This window comes from Chiloscyllium punctatum, chromosome 39 (assembly GCF_047496795.1).
Source record: "Chiloscyllium punctatum isolate Juve2018m chromosome 39, sChiPun1.3, whole genome shotgun sequence".
NCBI classification, from domain to species: Eukaryota; Metazoa; Chordata; class Chondrichthyes; order Orectolobiformes; family Hemiscylliidae; genus Chiloscyllium; species Chiloscyllium punctatum.
The window spans coordinates 57,899,596-57,916,048 of NC_092777.1; the positions used below are offsets into that span (position 1 = coordinate 57,899,596).

A 16,453-nucleotide genomic window follows, 5' to 3' on the forward strand; every position below is an offset into this window, starting at 1 on the left:
CTCTCCCTCTCTCTCCCTGTCTCTCTGCCACCCCGTCTCTCTCTCTCTCTCTCTCTCTCTCTCCGTACAGACTGGCCAAGTCTACGCTGACTCTGATCCCCTTGCTGGGGATCCATGAAGTGGTGTTTGCCTTTATCACAGACGAACACGCCCAGGGGACTCTCCGCCACGTCAAGCTCTTCTTTGACCTCTTTTTGAATTCCTTTCAGGTACTCAAGACTCTCACCACTGTCCCGTTGGTCAAGTTACTGAGTGGTTTCTGGGTGCCAGGCAGCTGCTGACTTGGGCATGATGACGTTAGATGCTAACTCACTGACTCCGAATCAACAAGGGAGGGCAATTAATGCCCCCTTGAGGGTTCCCCCCCACCCATTATTTACCCAGAGATGGGCAGGGCCGTTGCCATGCTGGTAGTAGGCCGAGGTGGAGTTGTCAGCAGGTCTCCGAGTGGTGGAGGATCCCTCATTCAGAGCCTCTGGCTGAGGGTCCCAGTATTGCGAGGGTGTGACCCCCCCCACTCCACACCCCGTGACCCTTGTCCCACCCTTGGCATTGCCCCAGGTCTCTGGTGGGCACCTTACCAGCAACAAGCAGCAACCCCCTCCTGGCATTGCCAAGCAAGGAAGAGGCACAGGGCCTCTATCTGGCTAGCAGCAATCAGAGGGGTAGATGGGCAGGATTTCCATTCCCCGCCCTCACCTCCCTGAAGGGGAGAGGCATGAGCCATGAGGCTCTTGATGAATTGGGAGGGTCACTCACCAGGCAAATAGTGTGGCACTGAAAAAGCACAGCAGGTCAGCCACCATCCGAGGGGCAGAGAGTCGACGTTTGGAGCATAAGCCCTTCAGCAGGAAACAGGTGGATTGGCCATGTGAGATTACCCACAGTGTCCAGGGATCTGCAGGTCAGGTGAATTAACCATGGGAAACATTCCCTGATGAAGGGCTAGTGCCCGAAACGTTGAGTCTCCTGCTCCTGAGATGCTGCCCGACCGGCTGTGCTTTTCCAGCCCCACACTTCCCCACTCTCCAGCATCTGCAACGCTCACTCTCCCCCAGCGTCACTCGCCAGACTGGCAGGTATTGACCATCACTCAGAGCTGCCTCGCTGAGCTGGTACAGTCCTGCAGGGCTCCCTCATTCCTGTGAGGAAGGCCGGTCCAGGATGTTGTCCCAGAGCCGATGAAGGAACGCTGAGACAGTTCGATATCGGAATGTTATGTGGCTCATAGGGTGTCCCAGCCCTCTTCCCGCTAGCCCTGTGTTTTCAGGGGCACCCAGTGCTAAGGAGCTTTTCAAAAGAAGGTGACACACTGGGGTGGGCAGTCCAGCTGACAGACGAGACTCCCACCAATTCTAGAGAACTCCACTCCATGCTGATTCCAGTCCCGACCCACTCCCCAGCTCTTTTCCAAAGATGGCTACTTTTCTTAGAGGAGGTGCAGTGCGTAGTGACCCTGCCTCAGAGCTGGAAGTTCCCAGGCTGGGTCCTCCTCCAGGATTTGACGGCCTAAGGAGGGTTGGGGGTTGATAATGTGACTAAAGAGATTGGGGGTCAACGTGCCAATCCCTCCAATGCTGGCCACTGGAAGGAGGGATTCCTGACCAACCAGGTGAAGAATATTGGAGGCTCTGCTGTCACTCTGCATTGCCCCAACATGCCTGTCTGTTACCATGGCAACTCCAAACTCCTTGGTGGGCCAGTTGGCTAAGAGGGTGCTTTGTACCCGACTGCTGCTCCAAGGGTTGGGTTCACTTGCTGAGCTGTCCCCCTTACCCTCTCCATCATGGGGAAGATTTGAGTTGAACCTGTCTTCGTACAGAGCTCCTCTGCTTTAACCAGTGACCTCTCCCCCCTGCACTCATTAACCAGTGACCTTTTCCCCCGCGCTCATCGGAGCCTCTTTAACCAGTGACCTCTCCCCGCTGCACTCATCGGAGCCTCTTTAACCAGTGACCTCTCCCCGCTGCACTCATCGGAGCCTCTTTAACCAGTGACCTCTCCCTGCTGCACTCATCGGAACCTGTTTAACGAGTGACCTCTCCCTGCTGCACTCATTGGAACCTGTTTAACGAGTGACCTCTCCCTGCTGCACTCATCAGAACCTGTTTAACCAGTGACCTCTCCCCGCTGCACTCATTGGAACCTGTTTAACCAGTGACCTTTCTCCCCGCACTCATCAGAGCCTGTGTAACCAGTGACCTCTCCCTGCTGCACTCATTGGAACCTGTTTAACCAGTGACCTCTCCCTGCTGCACTCATTGGAACCTGTTTAACCAGTGACCTTTCTCTGCTGCACTCATTGGAACCTGTTTAACCAGTGACCTTTTCCTGCTGCACTCATTGGAACCTGTTTAACCAGTGACCTTTCCCTGCTGCACTCATTGGAACCTGTTTAACCAGTGACCTTTCCCCCGCGCATATCAAAACCTCTTTAACCAGTGACCTCTCACCCCTGCACTCATCGGAACCTTTCCGTCATTACTGAGGTAATATTATTGCAGCTTGAGTATTTGACTGAGACCAGGGGATTACTTGCGTTTCTGGATTAATGATCTCACAGTAAAACCACTAAACCATCCATCCACAATGGCAATGGATCAAAGCAGGGAGATCTAAAGTGACCTGAGAGCACAGCCAGTTGGTATTGATGAAGCACCCATGAGCCCAATTCCACTCTCTTATTGGCACATCATCCCAATAAGAAAATCTATTTGTCACCATGACAATATAATGGAGATACTAACAGCATCTTCTTGTCTTGCAGGGTATGCTGGTGGCCATATTGTACTGCTTTGTCAACAGAGAGGTAAAACGGCCAATGGAATTGGTTTCTGTCTTTTCTGTACTATTCCTGGTGCGGGCTGGATGGGGAGGGTCAACTTTCTGAAGACCACTGACCTTTCTGTGGGCCGAGGGCTTTGTTCCTGACTTGGAGTCAGGTCATGGGAAAACAATGACATGGCATGGGGTTGGAGGGTGGGGTGGGAGGGGGAGCGCCCCCCCCCCCAGGGGCAGAGAATGGCCACTGAGGTCTGTTACTTGTTTTCATCACTGGCCTAAGGCCAAGAAACGTGGTACCTCAGGTGGAAACGTTCTTATCCTTAGTGAGAGGTAGACAAAAGAAGCAGCTGGCCTTTCCTGGTACACCTTGCACGAGCTCCGAGGCTCCCCGTGCGTTTTGTGACAGAGGGGACTGCAGCAGGCATTTGGTGCACAGACTTGCTCTGAGACTTACCCCACGGGTAGCGCTGGGGCGAAACGGTCACGTGGCCTGTTTCGGTGGGGATTGCATTGGCAGAGTGCTGCCATCAGAGCCCACGTGGGGTCTCAGTCATCCAGAAAGCCGAAACCTTTCCACAGCGAAGTATTATTGTCAGTACTCACTGCATCGCCTGAGACTCCGGCTCCATCTCTGGAATTGGGTGGGGGGGGCATTTAGCTGTTCACCTTCTGTTTCAGAAACAAAAGTAATCGCCATCTGAGCTAGATGCTCAAACTGGAGAGTGCCAAACCAATAAGATCAGGAGAGTCTGAATGAGAGTCGACATTCCTAGGGAGACTGTGACAGAGAAACATTGTCACACAAGAGCAGATCATTGAGGAGGAACTTGAGTGGGTAAAAACAAGGACTGCAGATGCTGGAAACCAGAGTCTAGATTAGAGTGGTGCTGGAAAAGCACAGCAGGTCAGGCAGCATCCGAGGAGCAGGAAAATCAACGTTTCGGGCAAAAGGCCTTCATCAGGAATATTCCACGAAGTGCTTTCGCCCGAAACGTCGATTTTCCTGCTCCTCGGATGCTGCCTGACCTGCTGTGCTTTTCCAGCACCACTCTAATCGAGCAACTTGAGTGTTCCACACCTAACTCCGAGATGTACCATTTGTGAATCAGAGACTATGCACCTGTAGGAGCGGATGTCTGAGAGAGTAAAGAATTAAAATGTTAAGGAATCTAAATTAGCCCCGAAATGGAGGGGGGGTCGGTCACAAGGGACCAATGGGAGCAGGAAAATAGAGACTAAGACACTGGTGGGCCAGGGAAGGGAATGAGCTCCTGTCACTCAGACATGGATCCCTTATCCCTCATGAAGTTGGAAGGCAAATGAGTGAAATTTCTAAAAAACTGAAAGAACTGCGGATGCTGTAAAAAGAAACAGACGTTGCTGGAAAAGCTCAGCAGGTCTGGCAACATCTGTGGAGAGAAATCAGAGTTGACATTTCAGGTGGAGTGGCCCATGGTCGCCTTCCCACTCTGTGAGTGGTGTCACATTTCCCTTCTCCCTTGGCCAGTTGCCCTCCTTCAGGCTGGGAGAAAGTGAGGACCACAGATGCTGGAGATCCGAGTGTGGCGCTGGAAAAGCACAGCAGTTGAGGCAGCATCCGAGAAGCAGGAGAGGTGAGGTTTCAGCAATAAGCCCTTGATCAGAAATGTGGTGACCCTGATGAAGGGCTAGTGCCAGAAACGTCGACTCTCCTGCTCCTGGGATGCTGCCTGACCTGCTGTGCTTTTCCAGCACCACTCTGTGTGACTCCTTCAGCTGCCTGTGACCCTCGCTCAGTCGTTCCTCTGAGACTTGCTCTTGCACAGTTCTGTTTATAAACCACCCAGCCCCTCTCGATGTTTCCTTTTTCCTCTGATCACTCTCCATTCCCAGGTCCAGTCGGAGCTCCTGAAGAAATGGAAGAGATGGAAGCTGGGCCAGGACATTGAGGAAGAGTACAGACACACTTACAGCCAGCCTGCCCAGATGAGGAATGGGAGTGCCAACCTGGAGAAACACAAGTTGGTCAGCAACTATCACAACGGGACAGGTGAGATCTCCCAGCACACCGTGGGACCCCCGGCCCAATTCACCGAAAAGCCCGAGTCGTCATCTGAACAAATAACATTGAAGGGAAAGCCCCCCTACTTCGAGTGCCCGAAACAAACAGACCACAAAGCTTTCTGTCTGCTGGAGAGTCATTGTTAGATGCACCATCACTCCCAGGTTTCTGATGGGACAGACAAGGAGGAGGTGACTGGGAGCCCAAGGCAAGACTTTGAAAATCGCCGAATCTGGAGCCGAAAGCAGAGAGAGGAGCTCACCCACCATGATTCCACCAAAATGCTTGATGGGGTTTTTTTTTTCAGGGGACTTGGGTCATGTCCATTTTGACTTCATCCTGCTTTCAGAGCAATGTTCCTGCTACACGTGTGCCTGCCTCCGGACTGACACTCACAGGACTCTTACTTTTTTTTTCAAAAACAAACATGTTGCAGTAATAAAACAATTCAGGTGACAGTGAACAAAAGCGCTATCTACCGAACGGGTAACTGGGAACGGTGACACTTGAAGGAGCACTGATGGTTCAAGAGGAAGAAGGATTATTTTTAATAGATATTAAATGTGCCCACAAAACACACCAGAGGGATTTAAGATAGTGTGAGGCTTATCGAGAGGGTGTGACTAGCCAGGTGGTGGCTACAGTAAGCTCTCGAGAGAAATCACCTCATCCTTGCTGCACAGATTTCCCTTCAGCTAATGCACCACCACCAACTCTGACTGGTTGAGCCTTGCTAAACCTAAATTATTAGGTGTGTGTGTGTGTGTGTGTGTGTGTGTGTGTGTGTGTGTGTGTGTGTGTGTATCTGCATGTTTTTACCTGCCACAGGATGTGGGCATCACTGGATAGACTAACATTCACTGCCCATCATTAGTTGCCCTTATAAAGGGGGGACTGAGCTGCCTTCTTGAATCACTGAAGTTCATCTGATGGACCAAGTGAGTGTACTTATCTGTGTGTCTGTGTGGCTGGCTGTGCCTGTAGCTTTTTGGTAGGGTTTGTGTGTGTGTGTGTGTGTCCCCACCTCAGCCTCACGTGAACAAGATGTTCGATGTGGTTTGGTCACAGTAGAAAGATGCTGTGGAATCAGAGATGAACTGATACATCAGCACACCAAACAGAAGCAGACAGCTGATGTACAGAGTTATATCGAAACGTCAACATGTGTGCATAAAGTCTCCACCGCCAGTGTGAATTATCAACGCCGTGGTGGGGAGGTGGGTGCTGGGAGCACCCAGTGAATTCTCGAGTTGGAAATCTAAACTTTAACATTGTGTTGTTCGACGGCAACAAGGTCTACCAGCTGTTTAAAAAAACCCCAACAAATCTTCATCCAAACTGAAGATCTTGACCCATTTCTCAGTGATGGTGGATTTGAGGCTTGGTGAAATTAATGCTACTTATTCATAGTTTTCCATTGCCCAGTTCCTCAAAACATCAAGGAGTAACAAGTCTCCAATATTCCTCATCTCCAGTGAGAACACAGCCTGGCCGGTCAGCAGGTATAAAGTATACACATAACCATAGCAAACATTACTCTGGAAGTTAGGATGTGTGTAATACACACAAACACTTCTAGATACACACACTCTTATAGACATGCATACTCACCCACACACACACAGTTAAAGACAGATACACACACACCCACACACAGTTATAGGCAGATACACACACACACCCACACACACACACACACACAGAGTTGTAGACAAATACACACACCCGCACACACACACACAGTTATAGACAGATACATACACCCACACACACAGAGTTATAGACAGACACATACACCCACACACACACAGTTATAGACAGACAGACACACAAACACCCACACACACACATAGTTATAGACAGACACACACCCACCCACCCCCACACACACATAGTTATAGACAGATACACACGCACCCACACACAGTTATAGACAGATACACACACACATATCCATAACATGCCCACACACACAGTAATAGGCAGATATCCACACCCACATACAGACACAGCCAGATACGCACCCACACGCACCCACGCACAGTTACAGACACACACACACACACACAGTTATAGACAGACCCACACACACAGTTATAGATAGATACACACACACATATCCATACACACACCCACACACATTTATAGGCAGATATCCACACCTCCACACATACAGACAGATACACATGCACCACCCATCCACACACACCCACCCACAGTTACAGACAGATGCACACACACCCACACACATACACACAGTTATAGACAGATACACATACCCACACACACATCCATACACACACATACACAGAGCTATAGACAGCTACCCATACACACCCCCCCACACACAGAGTTATAGACAGATACACCCACACACTCATACCCATACACACTTTTATAGACACATATACACACACACACCTACATACTTATAGACACACACACACTCTTATAGACACACAAACATTTACAGACAGGTACACACATGCACATAATATGCCAGATTCTGTGTGGAAATGAATACCAAGTCATTCAAGAGAAAAGGTTTTGCTTTATTCACTCAGAGGAGTGGTTGGCTCTGGCTAGACCAGCATTTATTGCCTGTCCCTAGTTGCCCTGGAAAAGGTGGTGTTGTGCTACCTTCTTGAAACGCTGCAGTCCGTGTGCTATAGGTACACCCACAGTGCTATGAGGGAGGGAATTTTAACCGAGTGACAGTGAAGAAATTTTATTCATGTACCTGCAAAGAAAGTGTTTTCATTGGCACAGGGGCCGGAAACCAGAGGGCAGGGCTGTAAAATAATTGATAAAAGGACTGTGGTAGGAGCAGTGGGGGCATGCATGGGGAAGGGCCTGTTATAACAGACAGGGGAAGAGATTATTTTACACCGGGGATCGATATGACCTGGAATGCAGAGCCTGGTGGGATGGTCAAGTGCAGAATTCAAAGGGGACCCAGGGATGTATTTACAAAATGTTGCCAAAAAAAGAGGGGACCGGGATTAATTAGACTGCCAATTTATAAAGAGCCAACATCGTTCCAATGGGCCTAATAGCCTCCTGTGTGCTGCAAGATTCTGTGAAAATTAGGGGGATCAACCAAAGCTCCTGCTGTTTTGCTATCCACCTTACTTTTGACAATAACCCATCGCAAAACAATAAGTGGAATCGGAAAGAAATTGTACAGAGACTCCTGGGCATGAGGGTTATCAGTGATAGACTGAGATGGGTGGCCTCCCATTGTGGGATTGAGGCCTAGTACAGAGGCTGCAGGATAACCCTTTTCAGCTGAATTGACACAGAGGGAGAGCAGTGGAGGTTCACAAGGTTGATATTGGGATGGAAGCATTGTCCTTTGAAGAGAGATTGGTTCAAGTGGACCTGTGTTCGCTCGAGTTTAGGGGGATGAGAGGGGGATCGATTGAAATGTCCAACATGCTAACTGGGCCAGACGGACTCGATACACGGAGGAGGCTTCCACCCAAGCAGGGGAGCCTGGAACCAGGGGTTATATCCTCAGGGACAGACAATTCTGGACTGAGATCAGGAGAAACTTCATTACTTAAAGGGGAGCGAACCTGTCACATTCTCTACCACAGAAAGCTGTGGAGGCCAAGTCACTGAATATATTCGAGAAAGCGATTTATAAGTTTTCAGGTCTTAAAGACATCAAGGGTCATGGAGAGAGAATGGACCCGCTATGATATTGAGTGGGGGAACAACCTCAAAGGGCTGAATGACCTACTCCTGTCGCTGGTATCTGTGTCACTATGAAATGAATGGGAAGCAAAGCTCGACCCATATCAATATCAGCTCCTTAATGGGGACCTTCTCCCAAGCCTCCTCAATTATCCACCCCACCTCACACCCACCCCTTGATGTATCCAAACTAGTCAGCCGTTCAGATGGTTGAATATAATGGCCAGTGTGGGGTCACTGATGGACACCACTGTCCTGAGCACAGATCATCTTCCTGGTTCAGCACGTTCACTTTGACTCCTTGCAGTTGTGATTTGGTGTCAGTAGTGCATAGTGTTGGATCACTGCTTCCCAGAGTTTCAGGTCAGAGTTGAACAAGGAGTAAACATATGGCCAACATTCTGTGCCTCCACTGGGTTTTCACCTCACTCCAGTCTTATTACACCGTGAGGTAATAATCTGATCGGAACTCCGAGTTTTGGAATCCCACGTTGAGCTAGAACTCTTGAATAATTCACCAGTGCTCAACTTTCGTAGAGTTTCCTGCTAGTTCAGATTGTAGCATTAACTAAAACTTGGGATGTGAACAATTGTTGCCAATCTTGCAGTGCTAGGTCAGCCGTACTGGAGTCACATGTAGGCCAGAGCAGGTAAAGATGGCAGATTTATGAACAAGATGGCTTCCGATGACAATTGATGATAGTTTCTGTTACTATAAACAGCTTTCAATTCCAGATTCTTAATTGAGTGAATTTAAATTCCTTAACTATCCTCGGTGGAATTTGGAGCAGTTTCCCTAGAACAGCAACCACGGCCTGGATTACAGTCCAGAGTCTTGGGTCATTGTGCCACCATTTCCTTAGCTTCACTGCTCGACCCTGGGCCTAGACCCCAGGCTATGGAGATCGGACTGGAGGGTGGGACCAGTTGGGTAGGGTAGCTCCTTCAGGAGTTGGTACAGACATGATGGGCCAAAGGGCCTCCTACTGTACTGTAACATTTTCATTTACCTTCTAGTGTCGGGGAAAGAGTTCAAAGGTTACTCAGGTGGGCTGGGTTTCCATGGGAACTGAGCCATCCAGGAGTTTGGAATTCTACTTCTGGGAGTTATCCAGTTTGGGGCCTAGCATAAAAACCCAAGGAGGGATTCCAAACCTGCGATAACAGGATGGGGCAAGACTGAGGAACATACACCATGTTCAGCAGGGTCATGGGTCAGTGGGCTATAGCATCTCTTCACATTCCTGAGCTAAAGAAAGAGCAGAGAAACTACCTCATGGTTGGAGCTTCTGATTGCTGTCCAATAACAGCCAGTGGAGAGTGAGCTGTGAGGCCCCTCATGGTCAATAGACTCCAGGTGAAGGTCAGAGGTGTGTGTGGAGCCTGAACCTAGCAGGAAATGGGGGAGGGGGAGAGGGTAGGAGGATTGGGTGCCCGGAATAGTGCTGTTGGGATCACTGAAGCTCTGTGCACTCTCTGGTTTGGACATGGTCTGTTAGCCCTTACCCCCAACCTCCAGCTGGGTGCTGAAGAGAGAGAACAAAGAGCTGAGGACACTAGAGAACTGACTGAAAGAAAATACACACACACAGCATGAAAAACTTAGCAGGTCTGTCTGTGTAGAGAAGAACAGAGTCAATGTTTCAAGTCAGCTGTCCAAGAGGACACGGGGAGTGTCAGATCAGGCATGATCCTAGAGCGGGGTCAAATGGCCTACTCCTGGTCTGATTCCTTATTGTCTTCTAACCCTCAATGAAACATTAACTCTCCTTCTCTCTCCTCAGATGATGCCAGAGCTGCTGAGTTTCTCCAGCACTTTCTGAGTTTGGAGGTCGAGCAGAGTTCAGTTTAATGAGGATGTCGAGGGTTGAGGAACACAGAAAGAAGCCTCGACCCTCTCACTAAAGCAGACCTATTCCTCTCGAATGCAGTAAGATAGTCAGCGATGTAGCATTGCCCTCCAGACAGTGTGTGGAGATGAGGAGATGGGGTTCCTCTGTGCAATGTCCTTTATAAAGAATGGCTTATTTCCTGGATACACAGGAAAACTCCTCTAAGAGAATGAACATCGACAGTAATTATCCCTTTTAGGGACAACCTGACCTTGGGCACTTATTTTTGTATTCCATGGTTTTGCCTTTAATTTATAGATGGGATTGTTCCTTTCTTTAACCTGTAATGCAAGCCTTGGGGCAGGGGAAGGTTGGGCTCATTAGCTGTTCTCTTTGATGTCCCTTCACATTCTTTTCCATCCCAATGCCTCACTTAGCGCCTCTTCATGTAATTTGCTTCAGTCGCTGGCAGAGTGTGTTGTAAATTGAGGTCAGGTACCATGTTCAGTGCCTGTTACCGGCTTGCACAGTGGACCACTGTGGACATGTTTTTTTTACGTTGTCTGGCAAATGCTTGGAGATGTTAAATGTGCAATGAGTTCCAAATGGGTTTTGGAAATGTGCGTGTAAAAATAACACAAAAAATCTAGAAATTGTTAAAGCCTATTTGCACAATTTAATTTATGTGACCATGTAAATACCAGTGTACAGATTATCTATATATATATACACGCCATAAAGACTTTTGTACGTGACATTCCCAGGTAGACATTCTCATCCATTTGAGCTGATGGTGTTGCTGATGGTTATAGTGCCCTCTTTACATTAAGGGTCCCAGGGACTGAGGGAAGTTCTGGGGCTAGTGGTGGATCAGACGCAGTCCTTCTGAATGTAGCTTTTCACGGAGAATGCTTACCCCCAGTATGATCACCATCTTCTCCTGTCTGTGCAATCAGCTTGGCCCACACTTAGCTGTGTTTAGCCGACAATATTGACGAGAGGGAAGGTCCCTTTGGTGCTTTCGGGGGTCCTTCTCTTCAGCCCCCTCCCCACCCCTGGGACCCTCCCCTCATGGCTTGGTCATCTGCTGATCTCCCACCAGCTTCCTGTAAACACATGCAGGTTTGTCTGTTGCCGACTCACCGGTGAAACTGAAGAGGGACCACACAAAATGAGTGAATGTTATGTTTAGTCCCTTGTACCACATTGTGAAAATAAAAGCAAAGGCAAGCTTTTGTTGATCACCTACGGCCTAATAGTTTTCTGTTTCGTACTGCAACTGCATGGTCTTAAAAAAACAATCCTGCATTTCAATAGCACCTTTCACAACATCAGGGCTTCTCAGGGTGCTTTATAATCGAGCGTTCGTTTGGAAGGGTAACATGGAGAGAGGCGTGGAGCAACGGCCTGGTGGTATGATCGCTGTGTTAGTAATTCAGAGACCCAGATAATGTTCAAGGGACCTGGGTATTCATCCCTTCACAGCAGATTCAATATAAAAAAAACCTGGAATTAAGAATCTAATGATGACTGTGAAATTGTTGCCAATTATCAGGGAAAAAACCTTTAGGGAAGGAAACTGCTGTCATACAGCCATCCAGCACGGAAAGAGACCCTTCAGCCTAACCAGTCCATGTTGACCATAATCCCAATCTAAACTAGTCCCACTTGCCTGCGCTTGGCCCATATCCCACCAAACCTTTCCGATTCATGGACTTATCCAAATGTCTTTTAAATGTAACTGTCCTCACATCTACCACTTCTTCTGGACATTCATTTCACATATGAACCACTCTCTGTGCAAAATCTTGCCCCTACTGTCTTTTTAAAATCTCTCTCCTCTCACCTTAAAGGTCTTGAAATCTCCCACCCTTGGGAAAAGGCAGCTACTATTCCTCTTATTGATACCCCACATGCTTTTATAGACCTCAATAAGATTACCCCACAGCCCCCCTACGCTCCAGTGAAGAAAGTCCCAGCCTATCCAATAATTCAAACCCTCCAGGCCTGGCACCATCCTGGTAAATTTTTTCTGAACCCTCTCCAGTTTAATAATATTGTTCCTATGGCCGGGTGACCAGAACTGCACAGGGTACTCCAGAAGAGGCCTCACCAACATCCTGTACAACCTCAACATAACGTCTCAACTCCTAAACTGAAAGGTCTGAGCAATGAAGGCTAGTGTATTAAACACCTTCTTAACCACCTTGTCATTCTGTGATGCGAACCTCAAAGAATTATGCAGCTGAACCCCTTGGTCTCTCGGTTCTACGAATCTACCCAAGGCCCTACTTTTAATTGTCTAAGTTCTGCTCTTGTTTGTTTTACCAAAATACCCCACATGTGACTCCAGACACACAGCAATGTGTTTGATTCTTAACTGCCGTCTGGGGTGGGCAATAAATGCTGATCATCCTATGGACACAGCCAGTTCACGAGAAGACCAATGGGTCAATGAGCTGTCCCAGGGATTAATGTTGGCTAGGACGCTTCTCTGTACATCTTTGGATAGTAGTGCAGGATCTTTCACATCATCTGATGGTTTAGTATACAAATTGGAAATCAGTAACTCTGATACTCTGATAAACCCCTCAATGAGAGCTCAGCAAGGGACACTCTGCCCCAGCATGGCATTTTGCCAATTACCTATTTCATTTACAATCGGCTCTGCTGTAACACATGTTTCTTCAACGCCAACTGGCTTTAATGTGATTGAAGAACTTAGACCATTATTTGTAGAATGTGAACTTTCCTTCCTGTATTCACAATAATTACCTTTGCTCCGGAGAAGACAACAGCTGAAATAGCCCAGTTGACCCTGCAAAGTCCTCCTCACAAATATCTGGGGGCTAGTGCCAACGTTGGGTGAGCTGTCTCCCAGGCAACAGCCTGACATAGTCATAGTCATGGAATCATACCTTACAGACAATGTCCCAGACTCCACTGTGGCAGGACAGACCCAGCAGAGGTAGCAGCACAGTGGTATACTGGAGGGAGTCGCTCTGGGAGTCCTCGACATTGACTCTGGACCCCATGAAGTCTCAAGGCTTCAGGTTAAACATGGTCAAGGAAACCTCTTATAGATTACCACATACTGTCCTCCTTCAGCTGATGAATTGGTACTTCTCCATGTTAAACAACATTTAAAGGAAGCACTGGGGGTGGCAAGGGCACAAAATGTTCTCTAGGTGGGGAATTTCAATGTCCGCCACCAAGAGCGGCTCGGCAGTAGTACTCTAGATCGAGCTGGTTGGGTCCTAAATGATATAGCTGCTCGACTGGGTCTGCGGCAGGTGGTGAGGGAACCAACAAGAGGGAAAAACATACTTGACCTCATCCTTACCAATGTGCCAGCTGCAGATGCACTTGTCCACAATGAAAATGTCCTCTTTTGTGTGGCACTATCACGGTGCTAAGTGGGACAGCCTTTGAATAGACCTAGCAACTCAAGACTGGACATCCATGAGGCACTGTGGGCCATCAACAGCAGCCGAATTGCACTCCAGCACAATCTGTAACCTCATGACCGAGCATACCCTCTACTTAATCATTACCATCAAGCAGGGGATTAACCGTGGTTCAATGGAGAGTGCAGGAGGGCATGCCAGGAGTAGCACCAAGCATACCTGAAGATAAAACGTCAACCTTGTGAAGCCACCAAACAGGACAAATCCAACCCAGCCATTTACCACCCCATTAGTCTACTCTCGATCATGAGTAAAGTGGTGCAAGATGTCATCAGCAGTGCTATTAAGCAGTACCTGTTCAGTAATAACCTGCTCAGCAATACCCAGTTTGGGTTCTGCCAGGGCCACTCGACTCCTGACCTCATTACAGCCTTGGTTCAAATATGGACAACAGAGCTGAATTCCAGAGAGAGGGGAAAGGGATAGCCCTTGACATCAAAGCTAAATTCAACCAAGTGTGGCATCAAGGAGCCCAAGCAAACCTGGCATCAATGGGCATCGGGGCAAACTCTCCAGTGGTTGGAGTCACACCTGACAAACTGGAAGATGGTTTTGGTTGTTGGAAGTCAGTCATCTCAGCTCCAGGACATCTGTGCAGGAGCTCCTCAGGGTAGTGTCCTAGACCCAACCATCTTCAGCTGCTTCATCAATGACCTTCCCTCCATCATAAGGTCAGACATAGGGATGTTCAACAATGATTGCATGATGCTCAGCACCATTCGTGACTCCTACACACTGAAACAATATCCAGGCTTGGGCTATTCAGTGGCAAGTAACATTGCACCACACAAATGCCAGACAATGACCATCCCCAATAACAGATGATTTAACATTCAATGGCATGTCAATCATTGAATTCCCCACTTATCAATATTCTGGGTGTTACCATTGACCAGAAACTCAATTGGACTCAAGTGGCTACAAAAGCAGGTCAGAGGCTGGGAATACGGGCACCACATCCACAAACATCCACTCCCACCACCACCCCCCAGTAGCAGCAGTGGGTACTATCTGCAAGATGTACTGCAGAAATTCACCAAAGGTCCTCAGACAGCACCTTCTAAACCCATGACCACTTCCATCCATAAGGACTTGTGGTTCCCCTCCAAACCACTCCCCGTCCTGAGGTGGAAATATATCCCCGTTCCTTCACTGTTGCTGGGTAAATACCCTGGAATTCTCTTCCTAAGGGCATTATGGATCTATCCACAGCACATGGACTGCAGCGGTTCAAGAAGGCAGCTCAGCCCCACCTTCTCAAGGGGCAATTAGAGACGGGGCAATAAAAGCTGGCCCAGCCAGCGACGCCCATGTTTCACAAGAGAGTGAACAATAGCTTCTGGTTATCTTTTGATTCCTAGGTGGTCAAAGGAGTAACACTTCAGGTTTGCAAAGTTTAAAAGCTGTTGTATATAATTCTAACCTTTGATGCAACCTGCCCACTGGACACCTTTCACCAATCGAAAGAAACCCAGAACACCGCTTTTAGATACTGGAGATCTGAAACAGGAAGTTCGAGAGAAACTGAAGCTGTCTGAAGAAGAGTCAGTCATATCAGACTCAAAGCATTGACTTTATTTCTCTCTCCACTGACATTGCCAAACCTGCTGAGTTTCTCCAGCACTTCCTGTCTGTGTTGGCCAGTATTGTGTTACATAGCCTGACTCTCCAGGGCAGCCATGAAAGTGACTCACTGTGAAACATAGACATATACCTCCAGGTTCATTTGCTGCTGGCTCTTTACACGCCATGCAACATGGGACAGGTTTTTGGGAGCAACTCCGCGGAAGGACAGGCAAATGGGTTTAGGGAGGGATTTTAGATCGGTGGCAAGAAATGGTTTTCAGTCATTGAGTGATGGAAATCAGGGCGTGCTAGGTGCCAGAACTGGAGGGGCATGGGAAGGAGTAAAACAGGAAATCTCCTCCCACTGAGACGAGGGACGCACCAAAGTAATTCTAGTTCCTTTAACACACCCAGTTTGGTCCAATGGGTACTGTTTTGGTCAGCCTGTTTTAGGAAAGACATAGTTAAACTGGAGAGAGTGCAATGAAGATTTACAAGGACTAGCAGGCCTGAGTTATAGGGACAGGTTGGCCAGGGTTGGACTTTATTCCTTGGAACATAGGAGAATGAGGGGGTGACCTTATTGAGGGTCTTGGATGGGATGAATGCAGGTAGTGTTTCTCCCAGGGAATTGAAAACTAGAGGACATAGGTTTAAGGTGAGAGGGGAAAGATTTAAGAAGGGCCTCATCTTCACACAGAGAGTGGTGCGTGTATGGAATGGGCTGCCAGAGAAAGTGGTCGAGGCTGGTACAATAGCAACATTTTAAAAAACATTTGGATAAGTACATGGATGGGAAGGGTTGAGAGGGAAACGGGCAAGTGCTGGCAATTGGAACTAGATTAGTGGGTACCATGGTCAGCATGGAGCAGTTTGGGCTGAAGGGCCTGTTTCCATGCTGTATTACTCTGTGATTCCACAAGCCCCATATAACACTTGAACAACACATCGCCCACTGCACGAGAAAAGCTTGATGGCTTTTCAGATCTGAGGGAAGGTTTTTCGTGTGTTTTGTCTGATTAATCCTGCCTCAACTCCACAGGTAGATAATAAAAAAAAAGACA

General features: G+C 48.2%; 1 protein-coding gene across 1 annotated transcript in view; it reads left to right on the forward strand.

Moving 5' to 3' along the window:
• Positions 1–11,576, forward strand: part of gcgra (glucagon receptor a) — a 94,607-nt gene extending 83,031 nt beyond the window's left edge. The window contains exons 12-14 of the mRNA XM_072558806.1: positions 71–209; positions 2,768–2,809; positions 4,657–11,576. Of these exons, the coding sequence (XP_072414907.1) occupies positions 71–209; positions 2,768–2,809; positions 4,657–4,971 (496 nt within the window). The 3' untranslated portion in view covers positions 4,972–11,576. The remainder of the gene's footprint in view (positions 1–70; positions 210–2,767; positions 2,810–4,656) is intronic.
• The last annotated feature ends 4,877 nt before the right edge of the window (positions 11,577–16,453 follow it).